The sequence below is a fragment of the Leptidea sinapis genome, chromosome 1 (genome assembly GCF_905404315.1).
Source record: "Leptidea sinapis chromosome 1, ilLepSina1.1, whole genome shotgun sequence".
NCBI lineage: Eukaryota > Metazoa > Arthropoda > Insecta > Lepidoptera > Pieridae > Leptidea > Leptidea sinapis.
In genome coordinates, this window is record NC_066265.1 from 29,336,415 (window position 1) to 29,362,347 (window position 25,933).

Here is a 25,933-nt window from a genome sequence, read left to right on the forward strand (position 1 = left end):
CCCCTTGCTTTTAATAGCCGCAGCCCATATATGTGTCAGGTATACCAGAAGATCACCTGCCGACCGACCATGGCGAAACCCGTATTGTCGGTCGTTGATCAACTGGTGACCCTCTAGGTATACCAAGAGCTGACGGCTAATTATGCTCTCCATGATTTTGGAGAGCAGGGAGGTAATAGCAATAGGCCTGTAGTTTGCCGGATCCGAACTGTCTCCTTTTTTTTGGATCGGATGGAAAAGGGCAGCCTTCCATGAGTCAGGGACTACGCCTTTAGAATAAGAGTGCCGGAATAAACGCGTTAGCACCGGCGTCAACTCAAGGGCACACGTTCTAAGCACGATTGGAGAAATGCCATCCGGCCCTCTCGACTTCCTGACGTCCAACGAAAACAGAGCTCGCCTAACAGTTTTCTGTCTGAACTGTACTTCAGGCATAGAGCTCTGACACCGCGGGATGGTCGGCGGTGTTTTTCCGTTGTCGTCAAGAGTCGAGTTGGAGGCGAAAAGAGTGCACAAGAGATCGGCTTTCTCTTTTGCAGTATGGGCCAGGGTGTCATTCCTCATGTGCAACGGCGGCATGGACGGCTGGCTGAAGTTACCAAGAGCAGCTTTTGACAACGACCAGAACTTGTGTGTTCCGGTCGGGTAACTGGACAGCTGCTCGCCGATTTTGACTTTGCACGGGCGATTTGCCGCTTAAAAAATCTGGAGGCACGGTTGTATTTCCTCTTAAGAACTGTGCAGTTCGGATCCTTTGTGCCCAGCGCCGCAACCCAAGTTCGATACGCCTGTTTTTTGCAGTCAGATGCTGCTTTAACTGACGCATCGAACCAGGGCTGTGATCTGCCACCGATGGGTACTACAGAGTTTGGTATAAAAATATCCATACCCTGTAGTATCACATCGGCTACTGCAACGGCGCAGGCACTAGGATCATCCGAAGGGAAACAAACCCTGCCCCAAGGGTAGGATGCAAAAAAGGAACGCATCCTATCCCAATCTGCTGACTTGTAGTGCCAAACGCGGCGGGTCTCTGGTGGTCTGCGACGTTGGCGTTGGATAGGCACTACACTCCTGACCAGGAAATGGTCGAACGTTCCGAGAGGGGCGTCGACAAAGACCTGGTAACCATCGGGATGTGTAGTCAGCAGAAGATCCAATAAGGACGGGATGTGGCTATCCACATCCGGGAGCCGCGTTGGCGACTCAACTAATTGGGACAGACTATAAGCCAATGCAAAATTATGCACAGATCTCCCTGCATAGTCTGTGGTACGTGATCCAAGCCATTCGGCATTGTGCCCGTTGAAATCACCCAAGACTACGATTTCAGCGGAGGGGATCTGTGCAAGTACGTCGTCAATTGCCGCTTGAACGCAGCCCATGAGATGATCGGTTTCTGCGTTACCACTATGGGACCTGTAGACACACGCATAGATGCGGACGCGGTCCTCTAAATCTACGCGGAGCCAGAGAGTGGACAGGTCCCTACCCTCAAAATTACCGAGACGGCGACAGCGGCCACCGGTCCTCGACACTAACCTATGCGAAACATAGCGGCAGTAGGCCGCTACTTCTTGCCGGTATTCTGTGCGAGTGTGGTAATTAACCCGGACGAGTCTGGCCCGATTGTGCTGACGTCAAAAGACGGCAGCGTGACTCTCCCACTTCTAAAAAGCCCTTAGTCGCCTCTTACGACACCCATGGGCCTGGGACTCCCCTATTCTTTTTACGCCCCGGGAAAAGTACAGGGCATTCCCTATTTTAAGCAAAAGATCGGAGAATTCCCCGGCGCAAACGTCGCCCTTAAGATGCACTCGGATGTTTTTTGTAATGTTTAGTTTTTTAATTAAGGGCCAAATATTTGACGCCTTAATGCATGCTTTGACTTCGTCAGCTCGAGCCTCCAGCTAATTAAACTGTGACCCCTCCCATCGTGAAGTTGTTTCCCTCGGATGTCTTTTAGGGTTCTGTGTGGGTGTGACATAGTGCTTTCGTCCCAAACTATAATTTTGCAATCGCGCAACACTTGTGCGCGCGTTTCTTTTGTTTTGGGATATTGCACAATGGAGTTTCAGTATTCTTAAGATTTAATAAGTCTGTAAGTAAAGAAAGTAATTCAAGAGGCAGCCTGAAAGTCGTGTGAGCAGTTTTGCCTCCCTCTAGTAGTGTAGCAGCGATTCCTGATGACGCGACAGCCAAAGCGATACCCCGGTTATTTCTTACTTTTGCTAATATTAAATTGATAAGAAAAGTTTTTCCAGTGCCACCAGGAGCATCTAAGAAAAAAATGTCCCCAATCTCTGTTTCAATGCTGGCTAGAATTTGTTGATAAACATTTGCCTGTTCGTCTGTAAATAATTCCTCGTGATGCGCAACACCTCATTCATGAATAACTCCGCAACATTTCGCAATTCTCTTTCAAGTTGCCGTTTATGTCGTCCGAAAAACTGTCCCTATATTTTTCTCAAACGCTTAAGGGATCAGTAAGTTGACAAAAAGCTATCATTATTGTGAACGGTTCGCGCAGCTTGAAAGGAAAATCGCACAATGCAGCTTATCCTAAAGTTGTGTCCCAATGTTTATCATCCTCTAGCAGTCCAAGGGTGTTACACGCTAATTGAAATGTTAGATGGAGGATACCGTTGACAGTTTTTAAATATTCGAAAGATGTCGGCCTTCTAACCTCATGTAGTAATAAGAGTAGGTGGTAGCACTCGGTGTTATTTGGATACATCGTATAGACCCTACCAAGAAAAACGGCAAAAAAACACGTTTGTTTTATGGAAGCCACCTTAAATATTTATTTAATTCCGTTTTTAGTATTTATTGTTATAGCAGCAAAAGTATCTGTGAAAATTTTAACTTCCTAACTATCACGGTTCATGAGCCTGGTGACGGACAGTCAGATAGACAAACAGACAGATAGGCAGACGGACGGACAGTTGAGTCTTAGGTAATACTGTCCCGTTTTTGCCCTTTGGGTACGGAACCCTAAAAAAAATTGAGGTGGGCACTCCATACCATACATGTAACCAAATGTCTCAAAAATCTATTTAACCCCCTATTTTTATAGCTCAAAAAAAGAGTTTCCCCATACACACTTTGCACCCCTATTTAGCTTCTGCCTGCGACTGCGTCCGCGTGGGTGTCGTTTCAATATTGTAGCGCCATACAAACCTCCACACCTCCCATTTCATTCCCTTAGGAGATGATTTCCGGGATAAAAAACTATCCAATGTCCTTCCCCGGGTCTCAAACTATCGCTATACCAAATTTTATCTAAATCGGTGCAAACACATCGGTAAAACTTTGCAACTCTGAAAGTCATTTTCTTGTATTGTAATAAGGAGTCCATACGCACAGTTTCAAGTCTCTTACTTATAATTTTACTCCATCCCCATACAAACTTTGCACCCCTTTTTAACCCCTTTAGGGGTGTAGTTTTTCAAAATGCTGAAACACGTTTTCTTGTATTCTATAAGGAGTCCATACGCAAAGTTTCAAGTCTCTTACTTAATATTTTACTCCATCCCCATACAAACTTTCAACCCCCTTTTCACCCCTTTAAGGGTGGAATTTTCAAAAATCCCTTCTTAGTGGATACTTGCGTTATGTAAACTACCTGTTGTACAAAATCAGCTTTCTAGGTTCACCGGTTTGGGCTGGGCGTTGATTTAAGTGAGTGAATCAGTCAGTCAGTCAGGACTTTTACGTTTATATATATAGACTAAAGGCCGTTTCACGAAATAAGTTTCGTAGACGCGGCGCTGTAGTCATGCCAAAGATTATAGAAGTTTGCTCATGCGAAGACATATTGCTAGCCTCACGATTTTAAGTGCTATTTGGTCTCTACAGATTATTTATTATTATTACGCCAAATTAATTTGCGATGAACTTAACACTTAGTTTATTGGTACTGATAACTGATACACTTTATAAAATAATACTTAATTATTTCCATTTAATGCCGCGGGACTTATTTCGTGAGACGGACTCTATATATCAGTCTCGTGCCAAATTTTGGCGAGACAACACGTCCTGAGGATACCTCGTGTAGAGGCGAAACACGTGTCGAATTGTTTTTAAAAACAAATATTGGCGGAATTAACACTAAAGAAAAATCATTTGTGGACTCTATATTATTTTTTTGTTTACGTCTGGCCTTAGCGATGAACCCCATCTCGTGGCACTGTTTACAATATTTAAATATAAAGTTCGCATTAATCTCGTCGATGATCTGCGTGAGGGAAGGCCTCCTACAGCGACGACTGAAGATAACTTCAGTGTTGTGCGGTATATGATAGAGCCTTATATAAGAGTGCAGATTCGGAGAAGCTTAGGCATCGGTATGAGTCAAAAGCCTCCATGAACATACAGCATAAAAGAAATTCAAGAAGTTAACGTTTTATGGACACTGAAGTAGCTGTGGCTGCGTTTCGAAAGACCGTCGTAGAGACCCCTAAGCACGAGCGGACAAAGTGCTTTTTTCAGTGTTTCCATAGGAACTGCACGGAAAATTTCCATCGGAAAAAACCACGTTTATAAAAACCACCTTCCTTAAAGGCCGGCAACGCTTCTGTGATTCCTCTGGTGTTGCAATAGAATGTAGGCTGTGATCACTTAGCACTAGGTGACCCGTACGCTTCTTTGTCCTCCTTTTCCAATAAAAAACTGTACTGCAGTGAATGTACACAATTTTGAAGAGACAAAATAAAACTAATAACTTGGTTTAACGAGTTTTTGATTTTTTAAGAATATTTAGTTTGACCCTCATATTTCAATATGAACCTGATCTATCTTGTAGTCTTCATTCTGGACAGAGAAATGTATCAGAGGAAATAAATACATGAATGCATTACCACAGCATTCATTTTTGCCTGCCAAACCCTAAGATTTAGTAGCACTATATATATATATATATATATATATATATACTATATATTTTATTTAAAAAGAGCGCAAAAAAAATGCTGTGAAAGTTTCTTCTCTCTCAGAGCGCCATTTGTTTCCGAAGAGGTAGTTGGATTAGAAACGATATCAAAAAGAATTCTAAAGAAATCAATTTTGAGAAAAGAAATGCCTTTATGCCTTTATTAACAAATGTATTTTTACACATCTTAGTATCACACGTAAGTCCGATCTCTAGACGATACAGCATCGGTTATGTTCCAGAAGTATTTTAGTAGTATACATCCCCAAGCTACATACAAAGTTAAAGTCAAATAAATTTTATGCAATTAGGCTTTAACTAAGCACTTTTGAATCATGACTACAAATCAAACAACTACAAAAACTGCTTTTATCTTTCTAATTCATATTATTCTCGTATTCCTCCTAATATCTACTTCCCTTATGTTTATCTTAATATCCAGAGTAATCAGGTTCTCGTTTTATTGATTCCCGATCTCTTGGTATTTTCTTTTCTTCGTTCTTTCTTTTCTCATGAATATGTCCAAAATTCGGCTCACATTTAATAAAATCCTTCTGTCTTGATCTCTTCTCTTCATATTTTATTTTTTCATAAGAATGTCTATCATGATACCTACTGTCGTCAATTCTTGAGTTCTTATGTCTGTGAGAATCTCCCCGACTCCCATTCCTATAAGAACTAGAGTAACTGTTGTGATCATAGCTTTTGGAATAAGAAACTTTTGACTTTTCGGATCTTTCGTCTCTTTGACGCTGATCACTTTTTCTATCGTATTTTCTACTCCTTTCGTCATATCTCGGTCTTCTATCCCTATCATTACTAATATCTATATGTCGATGATTATGGATTCTATCTACGCTTTTTCTATAGTTTTCTGTCGAGGAACTCCTTTCTCTTTTAATATGAAGAACAGAAGTTGATATATCGTGTATTTCGTTCTTAATTTGCTGCTTCGATCCATTTTTGCTATGCGTCTGTGTTTCGGTATAGAGCTCCATCTGAAAAATTTTATTCAGTAAAATTATTAAGCATGTTTAATACTTCTATTGTACAATATTCGAAAAAAGTAATTTAATTCAGTATTTAAATGAATAGGTACCAATTAAAACGACTTGTTAATCATTAAAGAAATATGTATTGAAGTGTTGTACCAGTAGGTAATGCAGCATATCCAAAATAAGTGCTATCTGAAAAAACATGGAGAATATAGAACACTTTAGGTGCTGTACTAAATTCTTCATGATTTCTGTTTTTTTGTACCTACAGGTTACCTACCTTTTAACGTTTGTTACCTACAGGTAGTAAGTTGTTTTTCTATTGTTGACTTAGGGAGACTACCGACTACAAACAGCTTTGAATGAAAGCAATCGATACCGTTAACATAATATATCCCATTGATTTATGTGCAAGGACGATTTCCTTGGAAACCAACACATTATATAATATACAATCCTATATGAAGCTACCTATAGGTAGGTAACTATAGAGTTACTTACCGGTAATCAAGACTAGGGATTGAAAAGTATCAGTGAGCGCTTTGAGGTGGATTCATACAGGAGAATCGAAATAGGGGGTAACCCCCAAAAGCAATAATACATTAACATTTATTATACAAATACTATGAAGGCGGCAAACCCCGCATTACGACACCCGGACCAATACATGGTAGAGATACAACTAATAAAATTTTGACTCCGTTTCCGAATCGTTTCTCCGCGAAAGTATCCTGCGGTGTAAAATTGGACCATAGAGTTTGCAAAAATACCGTCGCAAATCCATTAAGATTAATTGACCAACTAATTCAATCAAAATCCAGGTTGAAAAAGTAATGCAGTCACCTGTGTCTTAATGACGTCCCGCAGAATGTCGGAGTAGTTCTTGGTTTTAGCAGCGACCCGATACTTGGCGCGACGCCGCTTCATGTTGCGCAGTTCGGCCAGTATCTCAACTCGACTCTTCGTTTTACCTTCCTCCTTGACTGCGCTGCCACTTTAACATAAAAACGTAGAAAACTAGCAGAACTATCACATTGTTTAAAAATCATGAAAAGTTTCTTTAAAATATCGACATAGGCGAGTTTGCGTAACGTTAAAATATAGTCATAACTTTAAACGGTAAATAGCTATTGAGATAACATCAGACTAACAATATCCCAAACACATAAAGGTTTCATTCGGCCTTCCTCAATTGAACTCTTATGAAACTGATGATGTAAGTCGCACCATCTTGAGAAGATACATTTCAATAATGGTAGGTATACTCACTCCAGGAGAGCGAGGTCGGAGAGATCATGGCGGGCAGGGGCGGTGCGAACCACAGCATCGTGTATCGCGTGCCGCTCGTCCGCTGTGAAGGTTGCTTGGAGACGCTCCACCGTCAGAGGATGCGTGGCCGACCCACAGCCTTTCCCGAGTTGAGGAAATATTATATAACGAATACTGTTCTAGTTTCAGATGCCATTTTTTTTATTATATTATAAACGCGACTCAAAATATTGTTATTAATGAAGTTGAGCGCTCATCTAAGATTCGACTACTACTATCTCCTGGCATTTTAATCATCTACGATGCAGCCCTATCTGAGCGCTTCTACCTGTTGGTATTGCGCAGAGATGTAAGGTTTCTATGCATCTTTTACCAACTAAGTATGACTCAGGTCTGGAAGAATGGGCACGAATTATTATGCCTGAATCCAAACAAAATAAATATTTTCTTAAAATATCATTATCTGACTATCTGAATTTATCAAATAGGAACTGTATTTGTAACTTTGGTCTAGTGCGACGTCAAAGTGGGCGATAACGCCCCATGGTGGATGTTAGAGATCTAAAGGGCCCAGAAAAAAATGGGCGCCTCGGGAGCGATGGTTGATTTATAATGTCATTTAGATACTTTATATTTAAAACTTCGAATAAGGGTGTTTGTGCAATCATCCGTGATTTTACGGATCCATAAAAAAATACGAATTGAATGTATGTTTTTGTATAACAGCCACACAAGAATAATGGCTGAATTTAATTACATGAGTGCACAGAATATAGTCTTTTTATTTATATTTCTGCCCTGTATCATGGAATAAAACTAGGAATACTTGTACTAGGAGTGTATAAAAAAATGTGGCTGCTGAAAAATAATTGAGTTTAGTGTTTCTAACTGTATTATATAGTTCTTCACCTCGTGCAGTTGGGACTTTACTTAAATTGTAAGCTTTCTCATATTTATAGAAGAAGGTCACATTTTCTAACAAATTTCATATATGTTCTTAATCATATTTTGGGTACACTAAAAAAACTAAAATCGCTATAATATTAGTAAAGGATACATAAACAATTTGTAATACCAAACTAAGTGAGAGAGTATTGCAAAGGAGATATCACTGAAAATGTTACACAAAATTAATTATATTTATTAAAAACAAATTTAAAATAAGAAATTTGGTTAAGTACTTAATTTTGTAAGACAGTTAACAGACAAATCTAGACAATTATCAGAATGCTATCTGTAATTTACTTGGATTCTCTTTAAGAAGTTTTACAAATGTAATTATTGTAATGAACATATTATAATATTGTACATAATAAGGCAATATGAAGTATTACCCCCTTATTCATAATGGTCCGCTAACTTTAAACAGATGCTAAGGAGTGTTTTTTCTCATACTGACTTAGGTCAATAGAAGAAGACAGAGTGAGAAGTAGCAATGCTTTAAGTTAGCAGACTATTATGAATAAGGGCGTTAGTCATTAAGCTCTAAATAAAAAAATTACTCAGTCATACATGTGGTTCTGTTTCCCACTTAGTTCTGATGGTAAAAATAATGGATCCTGGCATAAACTGTGCTTGTAAATCTTTGTAATTATACAGTTTTATGATTCTTTATTAACTTGGAACATAATATAATGACTATAAATAGTATAATACACACCTCTTTTAAATAATGGATCATTTTTAGATGCAACATCGATTATATTTCTAATATCATCTGAACCTGAAAAAACATTAAACTAGATATATCTGCTTTAGTATTACATTATTGTATTATAGTATTTAAAGGCTAGCAACACTCTTGTGATTTCTCTGGTATTGTAAGGTGGTAGTGATCACTTATCGTCAGGTGACCAGTAGACTTGTTTGTCCATCTCTTCAATAAAAAAAATAAATTAAATCTTTTTCAATGCAATATATGGTATACACCCAATTGTCTGAACTAATTGTTGTCAATAGGTCTTCAGATAAGTAAATCTATGAAGAGCAGGTTTTGTACATACTATTGTATAATACATAATGCCGGGTGTTTATTAAAATAATTAAGTGCAATGGAAAAGTAGTGTTCATGAAACAATAAGGTCTCTTATTAAAACCACTATGTATTTATGTTAATTTTCTTTATACTTTTGTATTTATATTTATAATTCAAAAATACTGCAAGGTTACAATGTGGAAATGTATAACTGAGGGTTGATAATCAAGTTTCCATTGATATTTTAAGTTAACACTAAGCAATGGCACATGGTGCCTTGATTACAAACATGATGCAATGGTCCAAGGGCAGAGAATCAGCAAGGGACTTAAATTAGTGGCCTGTGATTTTCTTTAAGTTATTCTCACAAAATCTACTCCTTCCAAACATGGTTAATGAGAAAATTAAATAAACTTCGTGAAATGTAAGTACTATTGTAGTTTCACATCCTCTGACAATCTTTCTGGCATTATTTTATGACATACATTTCTTATGTGGAACTTTAACACTCATAGAATAGTTAAGCTAAAATACCAAACAATTTCTCTAGTTTTCAGTAGTAGAATAGTTTTAGTAGTAGAATTTTATGTTTGATATAATTTATTTTCAAATATTTTCTTTTCCAGCAAGTAATATATCATAATTTTTACCTCCAAATCAACACTCAACAATAAATAACTTCAGAAAGACAATAATAACAAAAATAATGTTGTCTTATTACCTAATTGAACAATTGTGTCAGAATTGTTATCAAAAGGCTCAGGCAATAGTTTATCATTACTGCAATAGCCTTCTGTTTTTAAGAAGCATTTTTCTTCATGAGATACTTTACTACTGCTGGGAACTGTGTGATGATGATTGTAAATGCAAGCAGTCTTTGTAACATCCTGAAAAGTTAAAACAATAAAATAATTTAAATAGATCATGAAAAAACACCTCTATACATGAGACGGGATTCATGAAAAGGATTTTATCTTAGCAGTGAGCTATAATTAACAGTGGCTATCACAATAGATTACGTTAGTTACAGTGAAGAAGGACTACCCTGAACTGATAAAGCTGCTTTACCAATTACAACCAACCATGTACCCTTAACCTTAGCTTTTATTTCGTTTTCATAGTAGATAGTTTAGATAGTTTCATAGACAGCTGAAATTATACTGAGCTTAAGCTAAGACAGCCGAATAAAAAAGTAAAGTTCGTGTTTTATCACAATCAGTTAATGTTTATGTAAGTAAAGTTTGAGCAAAGTCTAAGTTCGCTCTTATAAATGTAAGTGTGCCAAAAAATGCATAGGCTTGGACATGTTGTGTCCACAACTGAGAGCCCTCACGGGGTTCCTATGTGGCCATTGCAAGCTGAATGGGCACCTAGCCAGAATGGGTCTTAGTGAATCAAACCTGTGCAGATTCTGCTGCGAAGCCACTGAAGACCCCATACACATTCTTCTGGAATGCGAATCCATTGCCAGAATCAGGCTGGGGTGTCTTAAAACACCTTCACTTAAAGTAGAGGATGTGCCCTGCCTGGACCCGCTGAATATCCTACAACTTTTAAAAATCCTGGCACAGTAACGTATATCCTAGTTAGTAGCCTCGATTCTCCTGCTTAACTTCCAAGTTGAGACCAGGCGCGTTAGCTCAAGAAGGGGGCACAATAGATCCTAGGATTTAAGTGCATTAAAATTCCCAAATCATAATAAAGTTAACTCTATAGATTTCAGCCTGAGCGACGAACTTGAAGTTAGCAGTTAACAAAAAACTTTTATTTGTCTAAGGATATTTTAGTAAGATAGATTTTTCTTAATTTCTTTACGTGACATTAGAAAAAGAGAAATTTTGTCAGTTCACTGCTAACTTCATGGTCGTTCTGAGTGAATCCACTTGGAATTATTTCCATAGCAAGGCTATTTATAAAAAAAAATAGAAGAGTATTAAATAAACTTTTATATACTCGACCATTCTCAATCATTACCTTTCTACTATTTAACATTATGATACTATGATGATAATAAAATTTAAATAGATGTTGAATTTTCATACCGATATAAGTTTGTTTCTATCCCATTGCAGACTTTGTAATAACATGGTTATTTCGTTATCTACATCATCAAGAAAAAATTGTATTTGATTTAACTCTTCGAACCTTTTCATTTTAGCCATATTATTTGATGATTCTTTTTTATGTAATTTATTGTCGGTAGGTAGTAGGTAGGTAGGTACTGTTTGGGTAATTAATTTTAATTTATTTAGTGGCACGGGATGCAAGTCCATAGGCCACTGTTTGGGTATTTTTTTTTTTTTTTAATTTATTTAGTGGCACGGGATGCAAGTCCATAGGCCACTGTTTGGGTACTGTACACAGTGTTGCCAACACGAATTTTAGAAAATTAGTAGATTATGTGCCAAATGTTGGTAGAAGCTGGTAGAATGTAAAATGCAAAATTGGTAGATCTACCACCTCAATTTAAAAAAAAATTAAGATTAAAAATGCATGAACTGTTCTAATATTTATTTTTGAAAATTATACATATTTTTATTGAAAAATTGTAAGTGTTCTGTGCTAGGCTGCCCGTTGTTTGCTATAAATCTTTTAGTACGCAACAATCCCTCTAGAGTCAATATTGCAATGGCTTGATCGAATCATTTAATGAAGCAGACATCATAAATGTTTTCGTGAAAATGAACATATTTATCAAAATGAAGAAGGCAACATCTTATTTTCTTTTTATATTGGTAACTCTATGAATATTTTTTTCAATACTGAACTTAGTACACACGCACTCTGCTGGTGCATTTTAAAACTAATTAACTAATTAAACTAATTTAATTAAATTAAACTAACTAACTAATTCATGTTCCAATTAAGCATCAGCAAATACGGCATTGTGCGGCAATGAGTCGCATTATGCTCTGTAATTGGAAAACTACCAACAACTCCACCGAATAACTTTATGAAAAAAAAGCTTGAAACCAGAGCTGTAAAACAAGTTGATAAATGAAATACTTGTATTGTCATAAATTTTTGACAGATGACATATATCGTGTTTATACTTCAATGACGGTGTCATTTTGCTATCATTTAAATTTTTCTGTATAGCTACTGTCACCGGCCACCGCTAAAGACGTGTGCTTACTGCTTTGTGCTTATATTGGTTTTTTGTACCAAGTATTGAAGAATACCGAATAAATAGATAAATGTAAAGAAAAATATGGGTGACGCAGAGGTAATAACTCTTTTTTGCCTCTTGTTATAAACAATTTTTACGATCCCTGGTTCATTTTTCCTTTGACTTTTAGGTTTTAAAGAAACTGAGGGATATTCCATTTAGGATTCAGACCTCAAGCATAAAAGAAAGGCGTATTGTTATTGAAGAAATTCAAGATGTTCTCTCGTCCCCAGGTAATATTAACATAATAGAATTAAAAAAATATATAAATAACTTCAATATGAAAACTCTCATAGTCTTAACCTTATTGATAATTTGTATGATAACAAGTTAAACATTAACAATAAAGATGCATTGGCTTACTAGGTACCAGGTATATAATCTGAGAAATCTACTATATATTATTTTCTCATTAATATTTTGTTCTATAATAAACTTAACCTTATATTACAGGGATCACCGAACCAGCTGTGCGTTTCATCTGTAGAGTTTTAACATTGACTTTACACCGCTACAGGGATACAACATCTCAATCATATGTAAAAGCACTCCTAGCCTACTTAACAAAGAACCACCGAGAATGGACTCTAAAGAACTTTTTACCTGTTGTTCTTGAAATATCAGAAGTTTTAAAGAACACAGTTACATCGTATGTGTACAATCTTATCATGTGTTTAGTAAAATTATTATTAAAAAGATTAATTCAAATTAGTTTTCTTTATATTTTAGTAAGAATTTAAGTCAGAGCGGGTTATATGCTCTGAGGTGGACTACAGTACTTGTTGAAAATGGTTTGAAAGGAGAACCTGTTGATTATAATATTATAGTGCTTAGTCAAGCCAATCTATTAACTACTGTTATTGCATATGGTGACAAGAAGAAGATTGGAAAAGCATATTCTATGGTGAGTTATTTGTTTTTTATTAAAGTGATAGACTACAATATATTTATTAACCCAACCCAAGTTGACCCAACAGAAGTTGTTCTGTATATAGTAAATAAAATAATGTTTTTATATGAACTTTTCAATAATATATCATAACATAAACAATTACTTCATAAAATATGCACCCTGCTGTCGTAATGAAATTGTTTCACAGCAGAACTGTCAAACCACATTGTGCGTCAATAAATTCTCTCATAGAAATTATGTATCATCAAAGGAAAAACAAATTTGTTGTTTTTATTTAATTTAGCAGCATTTTCCTATTTATTCACCTTTTAAACCTTCTCTGGACTTCCACAAATAATTCAAGACCAAAATTTGCCAAATCGGTCCAGCCAGTGGGAGGCTACTTTGCACAGGATGCCGGCTAGATTATGGGTACCACAACGGCGCCTATTTCTGCCGTGAAGCAGTAATGTGTAAACATTACTGTGTTTCGGTCTGAAGCGCTCCGTAGCTAGTGAAATTACTGGGCAAACGAGACTTAACATCTTATGTCTCAAAGTGACAAGCTCAATTGTAGTCCCGCTCAAAATTTTTGGGCTTTTCAAGAATCCTGAGCGGCACTGCATTGTAATGGGCAGGGTGTATCAATTACCATGAACATCCTGCTCGTCTCGTCACATATTTAAAAAAAAAAAAGCTGTTCTCGAGTTTTAGCAAGACAGCAATGAACAGCAATTCATTTTTATATCTATAGATAGATAATGGTTAATGCTATTGATGAATGCATGACTCCAGTCCATAACATGTTATTACTAATCTTCAAGCAGGCATGTGATAATTTGTTATTAATGTTTAAGGGATTTAAAACACCAAATAATTAAAGAAGCATTTATTTTAATTCTTTAAATTAATATAGTCCTCTTAATAGTTGAGTTCAAATCAGAGAATCTATTTCTACTGTTGGAAATTGGTTTTCAAACATGTGTCTTATAACAAATGTTTTTTTATTTAAAACTATAATGCATAAAAATTATAATTTTTTAGCTGTAGATATTATGTGTACATAACTATACTCACCAGGAAATATAATAACCAGTCTCACTCTTTGATGCAAAATTGATTTGAATTGCCATGTCAATAAATGTGGAGTCAATTTGGTTAATTCCAAATTGCAGGAGGTTATTGTAATAGGAGACAACTCTAAATATATATTTAGGGGACAACTCTAAATATACAATTAAATTATGATTATGCCAAACACCTGGGGTCACCGAGGACTCTCCCCGAGGTCATGGGTGACATCAGAGGTTTGATTAACTACCTTGAGGAGCTGGGATGGCAAGATTAGCCGCCCACCTCACCACGCAAAATAGGCGCGCCATAGTCGTCGAGTTGCAGATAGTAGCCCGTGATAACCTATACATTATGATTAAACCCTTCTGTGACTGTGAATAAAAAGTTGTATGGTGGCAGTACTCTTATTTAAAATGTTATGAATATCTTGAGTGTTAATTCGGCTAATGGAGCCACAACCAGAGAGTTGAACAAGACATATCAAGATTTACAAACCTTGCATCACTTGAACGATTGGCTCAGTTGAAAGAGCGCTCGGAGGCAACCCTAGAGGTTGCGGATTTGAGTCCCACACTGTTCATAAGTTTTAGTTACAAATCCACTTTCATTTATTTACATATCACTTTAAAAATAACTAATTTTCTAACTTATTTTATCCATATAAGATGATTTTTTAGTTTCTTGAAACTCTAGTGCCTATACACGGACAGAATGTTTACTAACTGTGCTGCACTTACTGCAGTATATAATAAATTATTCTAGCTATTTGTCTCTGTGATGTCAGCGTCATACAAATGCTATAAATATCAGCAATATACAGTTACTTAAAAATTCTTTTGTTTAAGACTTGCGTAAACAAAATAAATAAAATGGAATGCAATGTATGCAAGAAAACTATTTCTAACGAGGGAACCAGATCTATCATACTTACTAACATATCTTAGTATAACTGTTTCGTGTCAATGTTTGTGCTAGTGACACATTCTTAACAAGGTGTGTTTGACATCACAGTTGTAATGTATACAAAATTCTTCATAGTTCCATATATTAAAATAAAAACTTCTGGAGATCTATAGTGAGCTAAAATAAAGTCAGGGCATGTAATTTAGGATTTATTGAACAAACAGACTGCAAAAATATATAATATTAAAAAAGAACTATATCTGCTTCTAATGATAATGTATTTCTTCTTGTTTCAGTTACACAATGCCTGGAAAACTATTGGCATAGAGGAAGTTAGCAATTGGGTTGAAGTACTGTTATCACAAGCACCGGACTCTGGGCCTCATGTGTGCATCACATTCTCAGCACTGTGTAGACATTATAAAGATGTCAATAACCAGGAAATTATCTTACAGCATAAGGTAGTGAATTTTGAATTTTTTTTTTATTAACTAATTGAGTTTATGCACATGATATACATGTTAGCTCTAGTTAACAACCAGGATTTTTTTTATGGAAGAGGATAAAAGAGCATATGGGTCACCTGATGTTAAATGATCACCTTCACCCACACCAGAGGAATTACGGGAGTGTTGCTGGCCTTTTAAAAAGTTATACGCGCTTTTTTTGAAGGTAAAGGTTTGTATTGACCTGGAAACACCACACAAGGAAGTTCATTCCGCGGCTTGGTGGAATGTGGAAGAAAGTTTTTTGAAAATCGCACTATGGAAGAACATCTCACATCCAGATGGTGGGGATGATGTTGTAATTTGTGGTGTGTCAGTCAGCTCAAACAACTCTCCAGAATACTCCGTGATAGATGCGGTAAAAGACACAGTGAAGCGACATTTCAACTCAACACCGAGTGATCTAGCCGTTCACAGAGCACAGATCTCCGACAATTCGAGCTCTGTGTTGCACGTCGTCAAATGGATCAAGCTGATACTGGGGTGCAGCAGACCAGAGATGACAGCAATACTCAATATGTGGTGGACCTGCGCTTTGTAGAGTGCTAGAATATGGGCTTGCTTGAAGTATTGCCGTGCTCTATTGTTGACGCCCAGCTTCCTTAAAGCCAGTTTGACTTTGCATTCTATATGACCGCGGGATTGTCACAAGTTTCTTATGGGAGTGGTTTACAATTTCCCGAGACAGACCTGGATGGCCTGCGTACACCATATCTCCAGTACTGCATCCACATAGCAATGAATGTTGGAGTCCAACAATATCATTGATATGCATTAGAACTACATTAGATTTTTGCCAGTTTCATCCCATGACAAGCCTTCAGGTTTTATCTAATGAGGGAACTCTTCATTTTTATTAACCCCGTGATATTAATGTTATAACAAATAAAGGTTTGCGGAGAAGGCTACAAATAAAAATAACAGAAATTTTAATAATAGTAGGATCATTGTGTAGCTAATAGAAGACATAGAAAATTTTTTTCACTCATCTAGTGGCCAGTAATCCCCCTTCACCCTGGGTCGAACATGGTAACTCATAGTAACTCACAGTAGTATAACTATATGGTGCTACTATTAGCTCATCCTTTGAAAGTAAGGAAAAAAGCCCATATATATACTATAACTATTAAAAATTGTTGCAGGCCAAAATGTTGGAGAGTTTCATAAAAAGTCTGATTAGCGTCAAATCAAGGCCCAATCCAAACCACATCCGTGGATGTTCTCATCTGCTTCACCTGTTGGACAAGTCTGACATAAAGAGTACACTGCTGCCGGCATTACACAAAGCAATGCTCAGGAGTCCGGAGACAATAATTGAGGCAGTAGGTGAAGTGGTGGACAACCTCAATGTACACCTAGATGAGCTGACTGTTGATATTGGGAAAAGTTTAATAGGTAAAGTAACCTTTTTATATTTGAAGTTATACTTCTTTAGGCGCGTTATGAAAAAATGATGAGAGTCAAATTTTAAGATGGGCGCGCATCACTTAACACAGAAGTTGTTCCAGGGTAAACAGGGTGAAGATGGTTCTTAAAATTTTCTGACGTTTGCGACATTCGCTATTTTTTTTGGTTTCATCATCCATTATGAGGATAGGCAAAGAGTTCAAGACAGGCTTGAACAGCCGTATTCGTTATTTAATTATTAATTGTCAAAGCCATCGTTGCAAGATTTTTACAATATTGTTCTTTCCACAAGCATAGAATAGCATGAGGAATAAATAATTTTAATGATTTTTACCTTTGTTACGCCAAAGAAGTATAACTTCTTGCGTGCATACATAAGTGCACACACACTTTTTTTTCTTACTCAAAACACAATATGAAATTACAGTTCCTTGCTTCAACTTCCTGCCTTACATATACATATATTACTGAGTTGTAAAATTGGTGATTACTGATTTTTTTTTAAAGTCAATATTATAATTTTATATAAATACAAATAAAATCAAAAGATAAATTACACACGTTAAAGTCATTTTCTTACAGAACTTATTATCATAGGATATCACTTAAAGAAGTGTCATATTGTTTTCAGTGAACACACACTCTCGCGACGAATGGACCCGCGCGGCGTCTATGAGCGCACTGTCGCGGGTTGCACATCGATGCTCTACACTCGCAGCAGCTGAGTTGCTGCTTAAAGCCACCTTCGCGGAGTATGACGGCGCCAGCGGGAAGCTCACGTCTAGCGAGGATAAAATAGCTGTTATTAATGTATGTACTTATTGCAAAACTATCGTATTTAATGATTTAATCGTAGCTTTCCTTCTGTGCGAACCTAGTGAAGTAAAAGAGTCTGCAACTTAAGAGATACATAGAGCAAATTCTTGCAACAACATCACAATCGGGAAGACTTGACCTATTATATCAATGACATATCGATATAATATTGACTTTAAAATTAATTTCATTTTCCAGTAAATTTTATAAAAAGGTCATTTGGATGCATTTCAATTCCATCAAATAATGTAAACGATAATGGTCCTAAATTCGAACCTTGAGAAACGTTAATTATTGGTTAGAATTCTTTGGTATTAGTTTAACCGCTTAGCTCACGGTAGGTACGGCTCGGGCGACAACTATACAACAATATAATTTTAAGAGTACTCAAATATTTTCTGAAAACAATACGCATTTCTTACCTTCTGTATAAGCACGTTGCGATCAAACAAATGTTTTGTTTGTCATGAAATATGAGAATAGAATTAGTAGGAGTGCTGATTTTTTTATTTCCAAGTAACTACACTTGGTAGCATACTATCATTTCGAGATGCGTTATAAATTATTGTCAACAGAACTGTTTTTATAGAATACGGGATAAATACCATCAGATCCTGTACTATATCTTGTATACTATAAACAGTTTTTTTCATGAAAATACGGGACAAGTAGAATTGATGGGTAAGGCCCATTACAATGCAGTGCCGCTCAAGATTCTTGAAAAACCAAAATATTCTGCGCGGCACTACAATTATTGCGCTGGTCACCTTGAGACATAAGATGTTAAGTCTCATTTTCCCAGTAATAGCTAGCTACGGTGCTCTTCAGACCGAACCACAGTAATGTTTACAAATTACTGCTTCATGGCAGAAATAGGCGCCGTTGTGGTACCCATAATCTAGCCGGCATCCTCTGCAAAAGAGCCTCCCACTGGTAACAGTTCCAATGAGTTGAATAAATATTTTTATCTACACCCATGCTTTAAATCCTCTATTAAAGATTCTGAAACAGTTAGCTTATTGCCAACATTAAAACACCCAATGTTCTAATAACCATTACATCATCCAAACGAGTGTTGTACTGAATTTCATAACAACACTCTTATATTTTTTTTCAATCCCTTCATGCTTAAAGAGTTTCAACAAACAGCCACATTTTTATTGCTCGATGCGTGGTATCTGTATGAATTTCAAAAAAAGAACATTTTCGTTTACGCGCGTTCCACACTACCAGAACGTCGCGCGCCGTAAAAAAAAAGTAGGTTATTCGAATCCCCGCCATTTTCTTCGATATTTTTATTGTTTTGTTTACAAAAAATGAACGATTCATTTTAAACGCTGCAAAAGAACATAATATTCAAGTGAATTTTAATAATTGCACTATACAAAATGTAAATTACTACTAAAATAAATAATTCTTTCATTAATAAGTACTTAGTTTATTTGTAGTACCTAATGGATGATATTAGGTTACTACTAGGACTGGCTGTTTTAATGTTAGCAGTAAGCTGTTTCAGAATCTTTTAGAGGATTTATGTTCTGGGTGCAGATAAAGTCTTGTATGCAACTGTTGATAGTTAGGTATTAAATCACTCATGTGATTCTATTATCACACTCGGCTTCGCCTCGTGAGATAAATCCTCATTCGTGTTTTAATACCCCTTATTACACAACAGTTGCATGAATTACTAATACGAAGTAAATTGCACTATTGGTTGTGTTTTTGACAGGCTGCGGGCACGCTGAGCGAGGTGAACGTACCCGCACAAGAGTTCGGCGTGCTGATTGCCAAAATCGCGGCGCATATGTCGGCCATTTTGGACGCCGAATCGCACGAACGCACGCTTTGCGCCGTCCTGCACGCTCTCTACCGTTGGGGCAGCCGTGCGCCCGCACATCTGCCCGATGAAATACTTAACATTTATAAGGTTTGTCTCACATAGAAGAATCTACAAATAACTCTTTTTCACAAAGAAACAAACTTGTTATTTAAATCATGTTTCAAATAACCACAAGTCTACTTTACTTTAATTCCATAGACAATGTTGTTTCTCTCTAATCTGCCTCCTGACAAGTAAACCTCCTCTTTACAACCTCGTGACAACGTACTGAACGTTGTCAATCGATCACTAACGTGTTTAACACAAACGTGAAACGATCAGCAAGCCAGATCTTCAACAGTTGACCAGTATGGTTACTTCTAATACCATATTCGTAATTGAATGCAATCAATTATTAAGCGAAGTAATAGGCAATCAATTATAAGTAATTGGTGGTGGAAACTTGCGTGACCTAGTTAAACATATTTTAATTTAATGTTTGAACTCGCGCTGATAGAAGAAAATACTTATACATCGGCCAAGCTTATATTGTCGCCAATAGTATATCCTTATCATTATTGTATGGGGCTGTTGGCCCTATAGTCTATTTTTCTTACGTGTCTTATATACAAACACTCCCTTGAACGAATTATTAATGTTATTTCAGGAACACATACGCTATGAATTACACTAATAGAAGCTATTAATTAATGATTTAAATGCATTATTTTCGCTGAAATTTAAAAATTAACAGAACCAACTTCAGTGATAAAATCAATAAAAAATCACATTTTGACGTTTCGATACTCTAATTTGTCTTTGAATGATAGCGATGGCACATTTCGAACAAATAACCTAGAATATAAACTGAACTTTAAAAATTTACAGTATCTTCAAAGTACGAAATTATGTATATTCATTTTTATTAGGTAAATAACTAAATTGATGTGCATTGTAATACACAAAAGTGATGATGATGCAATTTGTAGAGTTGCACCGTGTATTTATTTTGTTAGGGTTGCATCTGATAAAAGGTTGTGCTAATGTTCCAGAAAAATCTATCAGCGAAGAGCACAAGCCAGGCAGTACGGATTTCGTATGCGTCGCTGATATCCCGGCTGGTAGTTGAGCGCGGAACCACCGCCCAGCAGATGGAGGTACTCTGCCCCTCGCTTCGCGCCGCCGTCGAGAAGGCATTGAAGCAACCGCTGCAGGTATGGGCCCGTCACAACGCTATCTCTGTCTGCTAGTATCATTTATTCATTTTATTATTATATTATTAAGAAAAAATAAACATTTTATACCAAAGTTTGATTTTAAATATGACAAATATCACTCATTGACTTCCCTCGGGCTCTCCTAGTTATACATACAATTATAAATCTTTATTGATTTATTATTATAAATCAAACAAGCTATCTCATACCGTTACAAAACTTATTAATTCCTAAATTGTCTTAAGAAATAATTCATATATTTATTTATCTATTTACTCTTACCATCAAGACAGCATTCATAACAGCGTGTTCACAGGGATCTATTTTAATTGATCAACATTTGTAGTTCAACAAAATATTTAAAATGAATTAGAATATACATGTTTAGACGGTGCAATTAAAATCGATTCGATATTGGTAGCCAACAATTCATGATATTATGAGATTGTTTTTCACAATCTGTTCTGTTAATAAACGCGTGAACAAATAATTGAAGTCATGAAGTTCAGTCAAGTCAAATTAAAATCAACAAGATAATTGAGGCGACAGAAGTTGTCAAACTGTTGTTAGACTATTTCGATCTCACTGTTAGTCTGTTCAAACAATTCAAATCGTAAAATCGATTGCTATTTGTCATTCATATCAAATGAAATCAATATCACTATATTCATTAAGAATATTAAGGAATGACACTTTATTTATTTTAATTAGGTACTATCTGTGTAGAGTGATGCAATTATTGAGTAAAGTAGATGCATCAAAGTAATAATATACATTTGGGTAACTAAAATCGAACCATGTGAACCCGTTCTTTTAAACCCATTAGCTCGTTCACGGAAATTCTTACTTCCTCTACCTCCTAAGCTCGCATTGTTTGAGTTTTATTTAGTATTAATTCCGCCTATATTTGTCTTCAAACAATTCGACACGTGTTTTGCCCCTACACGAAGCATCCACATGTTGACTCGCCAAACACTGGCACGAGACTAGACTCAAGTCTAACACTAATGAAAACTTAAAACATTTGGATATTTAATTATGGATTTCGCAAAGTAACGCCTACTTCAATAAATTTTCTTAATTGTATTGAATATTTAAGGAAAGAAGAAGACACAGACTGTTGCAGTAAACAGATACACCAACTCCTACTCTATAATACATGTTTCAGAAGCGTCGATGAATCATCGGTAGTATTCGAGTAATAAAATTATTGAAACGTCGCATTATTTCTCTCCAATACTTTTCGTTCACTGCATAAAAATCATGGAGTTCAGTATTGCGATAATTTCCCATCTCAATGAATTATCTCTGGTTACCTGTGCGCCGTATTTGTTTACCATTTAAGTATAACACGTAAGAAAAAAAATATATGTTTAACATTAATGTTGGCAGCACGCGGTGGTAAGCGAGGGCGTGTGCGCAATGTTGAGCCTTGTGGCGACGGCGCAGGGTCGCGAGTTGTGCGACGGAGACAAGGCGTTGTGGAACACGCTTGTCCACCCAGACAAGCACGTGCTACTCCACGAGCGACTGCTGGCCGCCGCGAATGACGAAGGTAATTTTATATCCTATACTAATTACAAAATGGGTATTGCGGAATAGGTTAAGAGATCGTAAGTATGTAGTAAATCTTTATTCGTCGTGGACAGTAAATCTAGCTTTACGTTATGGACATAATATTCACTAACTATATAAAAGTACTTAGTGATACATATACCAATACCAGTGATGACTTACGGGACGCAGACGTGGTCGCTAACTTTGGGCGTTATGAGAAAGCTCATGGTCGCTCAGAGGGCAATGGAGAGGGCTATGCTCGGAGTGTCCCTGCGAGCTCGAATCAGAAATGAGGAGATCCATAGGAGAACCAAAGTTACCGACGTAGTCCATATGCTTGCGAAACTGAAGTGGCAGTGGGCAGGGCACATAGTTCGTCGGACAGATGGCCGTTGGGGCAGTAAAGTCCTCGAATGGCGACCACGTACCGGAAGACACAGTTTTGGTAGGCGCCCCACAAGATGGACCGACGATCTGGTCAAGATCGCCGGAATACGTTGCATGGGGGCAGCACAGGACCGATCGTCGTGGAAATCTTTGGGGGGAGGCCTTTGTCCAGTAGTGGACGTCTTCTGGCTGATGATGATGATATAAAAATACATGTATTTCTATTAATTAAATTAGCATGCGAGCTGTAAGCTGCCGCTCGTATCGTGTTGGAACATTGTCACATTAACAATTGCGTGGCGTCAACAGTTTCCCTTTTGATTGGTGGATTTTTGTAGTGACCTCATAACTCCATGCTCCTTTGAAAACTGTTCTTTTGTAGGCAACCCTAACATGATCCCTAGCGAGCTGTATTAAAATAAAAACGAGCTGCACATCTTACTAAGGCCTCGTCGATATGTCGTCCTGAGTGATTTTCTATGACCTGAAATGTTATCTAAACACTTTCATACCTTCTGTCAGTTTGAATTTATCATAAAATAAATGTTAAGATATGCCTTAAGGTAGCACTATAACATTTACCCCTTTATAGTCCTAATACAGGTGGTGTTGCTATGCAGAACAGTATTGGAAAACTACTCAATTGTTGCCAGTGATAAAAATTCCCCAATATACAAGGCACTTATTCTGGTCCTACTATCACCAATCAAGACTGTGCGAGCGTTTGCTCTGCAAGAAGTGAAGACCTTCCTCGCGAGAGCAGATCGGGCACAGATAGCGCGCTACGTGGTGCTTAAGTTGAACGAAGTGCTGGAGGAGGGGAAGATATTCAATGTGAAGGAGAGACCTGAGGAGAAGGGGGAAGTCACCGGGAAAATAATACTAGATTGTGTTCAGGCCGTTTGTGCCTTCACGGGTATGTATTTGAATTTGTGTATTTTACTGTATTTAAATGATTTCTTCAGTAAAATTTCCCTTTACTCTTCCTATTTTACACAAGCTTGATGAAATAATAATTCGTTTCGATCATTTAAATTCATTTAGGTCACAAAACTATACTTACGAATATATATACTAAAACTAAACTATACTTAGAATATATTATACATTTAACTAATAATTTATCTAAATTAGAAATAACTTTAATTGTGTTTATTAATTTATATAAATTATATGTTCACATATTATTTATATTTAAAAAAAAAATATTTTTAATTTAACTCAATATTTAAAATTACCTGTAAAATAATAATATCATACAAAAAATTATACTGAAAACTTTTTATAAAAAATTTCATGCATCATTTCATTAATTTTCATTCATCGTGCATTTAAACGTTATAATAATAATAATAAAACTTTTATTCTCAGATAACTAGGATCCATTGTTAGTAAACTTATAATCTCATTGTGTTAGTAATTATATCTACGAAGGGACATATTTATTTTTATTAAATGGCCAACATACGGAGAGTCCCCGCTATCGCCTTCAGATAACTGTTTCTGCTGCCTCGAATTCGGCGGAGTAGAGAAGCCGCTTTTTTACGTAGGACGGCGCTAAAGCTATCTATCTCTGCGTGTGCAATCATAGCTGACGTGCTACAAAAACGTGGCAGCTTCAACAGTGCTCTGAAGGCGTTGTTATACTGGACTCGCAGCGTACGATTTATTAGTGTAGCACGCTCACAGGCTACTCGAGTTATATGCAGCCTAGCGAAACTCTAAGAAAACAGCGATTCACTTGAATGTATGAAACGTGCAGTCATGGATAGATTGACAAATGACGGCTATGATCTTGTTAAAAACGGAGATAGCCGAAATCCACTACTTTTTTGGCAAGTGTTCGCTTTCAAACTTAGCCGGATAATACTTCGTCGCCATTCGCCATACTGTAATTACTATCAAACTTATTTCAAATCACTGCATGCAACAAAAAGCAGTAGTGCGGAAAAGAATAATTCTCCGCACGATAAACTCACATGGAAGTCTAATTTTTGAGGAAATTTATTTAAAAATACTTTTTAATATTTCATAATAACTAACTTGACTCGTGTTACAATAAATATAGACTATCCTCGTGAGGACTGCGAGCTGTTAGCGGTGGATGCTCTGCCGTGCTGCCATCACCCCCTCGTGGTGGCCATCAGCCCGCGCGCCTGGCTCAAACTGGTCACTCATATGGGGCTGGAGCCCCGGAAACTCGTCGCTATCTACTCTAACAACCTGAGAAACACCTACATCGCGGGCACCATGGCGGACGAGGTTAGTAATTGGTGCTATTGTATGAATCAAACTGCAATAGTATAATGTCAGATAAAGGTGTACTTCCGACATATTTTGGCTTTCTTACTTCCCATCACGTGAGCCTTTAGCCCGTTTGGCCCCTCTGATATAAAAAGAAGTATTCTGATGAATACCGATAACTAGTGCTGCAAGAAATATTGGTTCAACTTAAAATGTCTCTTCTATTTCAATTTTTTTTTAATTCTTTGAAATGTTTTTACCATGTTAAATCTTCGAGCATTTTCCGCCTTTTGCATATTTTTTCGAAGTTAATATTCAATCGCAATAATGGAATGGGGTTGTAAAAACAGAATTGCAGCTGTTACATAATATTGTTATGGAGCCGTCAGATGAGTGTCAATTCAAAAGCTAGGAATCTATCGTATGTTCGTATTGCGGACTGTATGGATATACAAACACATCCTCTGTTGAAGACTATAAAAGATCTTCGCGGCCGTGTTAGAACTATAAAGGCTGCTAGAATTCTCCGAAATCCTGTAAAGAAACAATATTGTATTGCGCGAGAAATGAAGGTGTCTTTCGCGTATCATCCAAGAAGACCTGAAGCTGGGGCTTGTTGTGGATACAGGGCATGGTATAAATCAATCACTACAGTTGCAGAGCTGTCTTGATTTGCTCCCGAAAAACTTGAGGAACAGAACTACGAGCAAAATGACCGCTCAAAATGTACGCTAATAGCTCCAAAGAAACTTCACAAGTGATTGATCAGT

The 25,933-nt window shown here is 36.8% G+C and overlaps 2 protein-coding genes across 3 annotated transcripts in view; one reads left to right on the plus strand and one right to left on the minus strand.

Moving 5' to 3' along the window:
• Positions 1–5,065: 5,065 nt before the first annotated feature.
• On the minus strand, positions 5,066–11,413 carry LOC126965677 (uncharacterized). Its single transcript, XM_050809400.1, has 6 exons — positions 11,215–11,413; positions 9,894–10,059; positions 8,858–8,920; positions 7,198–7,336; positions 6,772–6,922; positions 5,066–5,931 (listed from the first exon to the last, which is right to left on the minus strand). The coding sequence occupies exons 1-6, from the start codon at positions 11,332–11,334 to the stop codon at positions 5,365–5,367; spliced, it is 1,206 nt and encodes a 401-aa protein (XP_050665357.1). The 5' UTR covers positions 11,335–11,413; the 3' UTR covers positions 5,066–5,364.
• Positions 11,414–12,269: 856 nt separating this feature from the next.
• The window catches only part of LOC126965566 (eIF-2-alpha kinase activator GCN1), a 46,316-nt gene continuing 32,652 nt past the window's right edge, over positions 12,270–25,933 (plus strand). Inside the window, exons 1-12 of one of the 2 annotated variants that reach the window (XM_050809205.1) lie at positions 12,270–12,398; positions 12,472–12,574; positions 12,795–12,990; positions 13,071–13,245; positions 15,507–15,671; positions 16,859–17,111; positions 17,755–17,933; positions 19,669–19,866; positions 20,811–20,972; positions 22,368–22,530; positions 23,512–23,835; positions 24,988–25,181. In XM_050809205.1, the coding sequence (XP_050665162.1) occupies positions 12,384–12,398; positions 12,472–12,574; positions 12,795–12,990; positions 13,071–13,245; positions 15,507–15,671; positions 16,859–17,111; positions 17,755–17,933; positions 19,669–19,866; positions 20,811–20,972; positions 22,368–22,530; positions 23,512–23,835; positions 24,988–25,181 (2,127 nt within the window). In that variant the 5' untranslated portion in view covers positions 12,270–12,383. Of the gene's footprint in view, positions 12,399–12,471; positions 12,575–12,794; positions 12,991–13,070; positions 13,246–15,506; positions 15,672–16,858; positions 17,112–17,754; positions 17,934–19,668; positions 19,867–20,810; positions 20,973–22,367; positions 22,531–23,511; positions 23,836–24,987; positions 25,182–25,933 lie in introns of those variants that run through there. The other variant, XM_050809208.1, reaches the window with a different exon arrangement.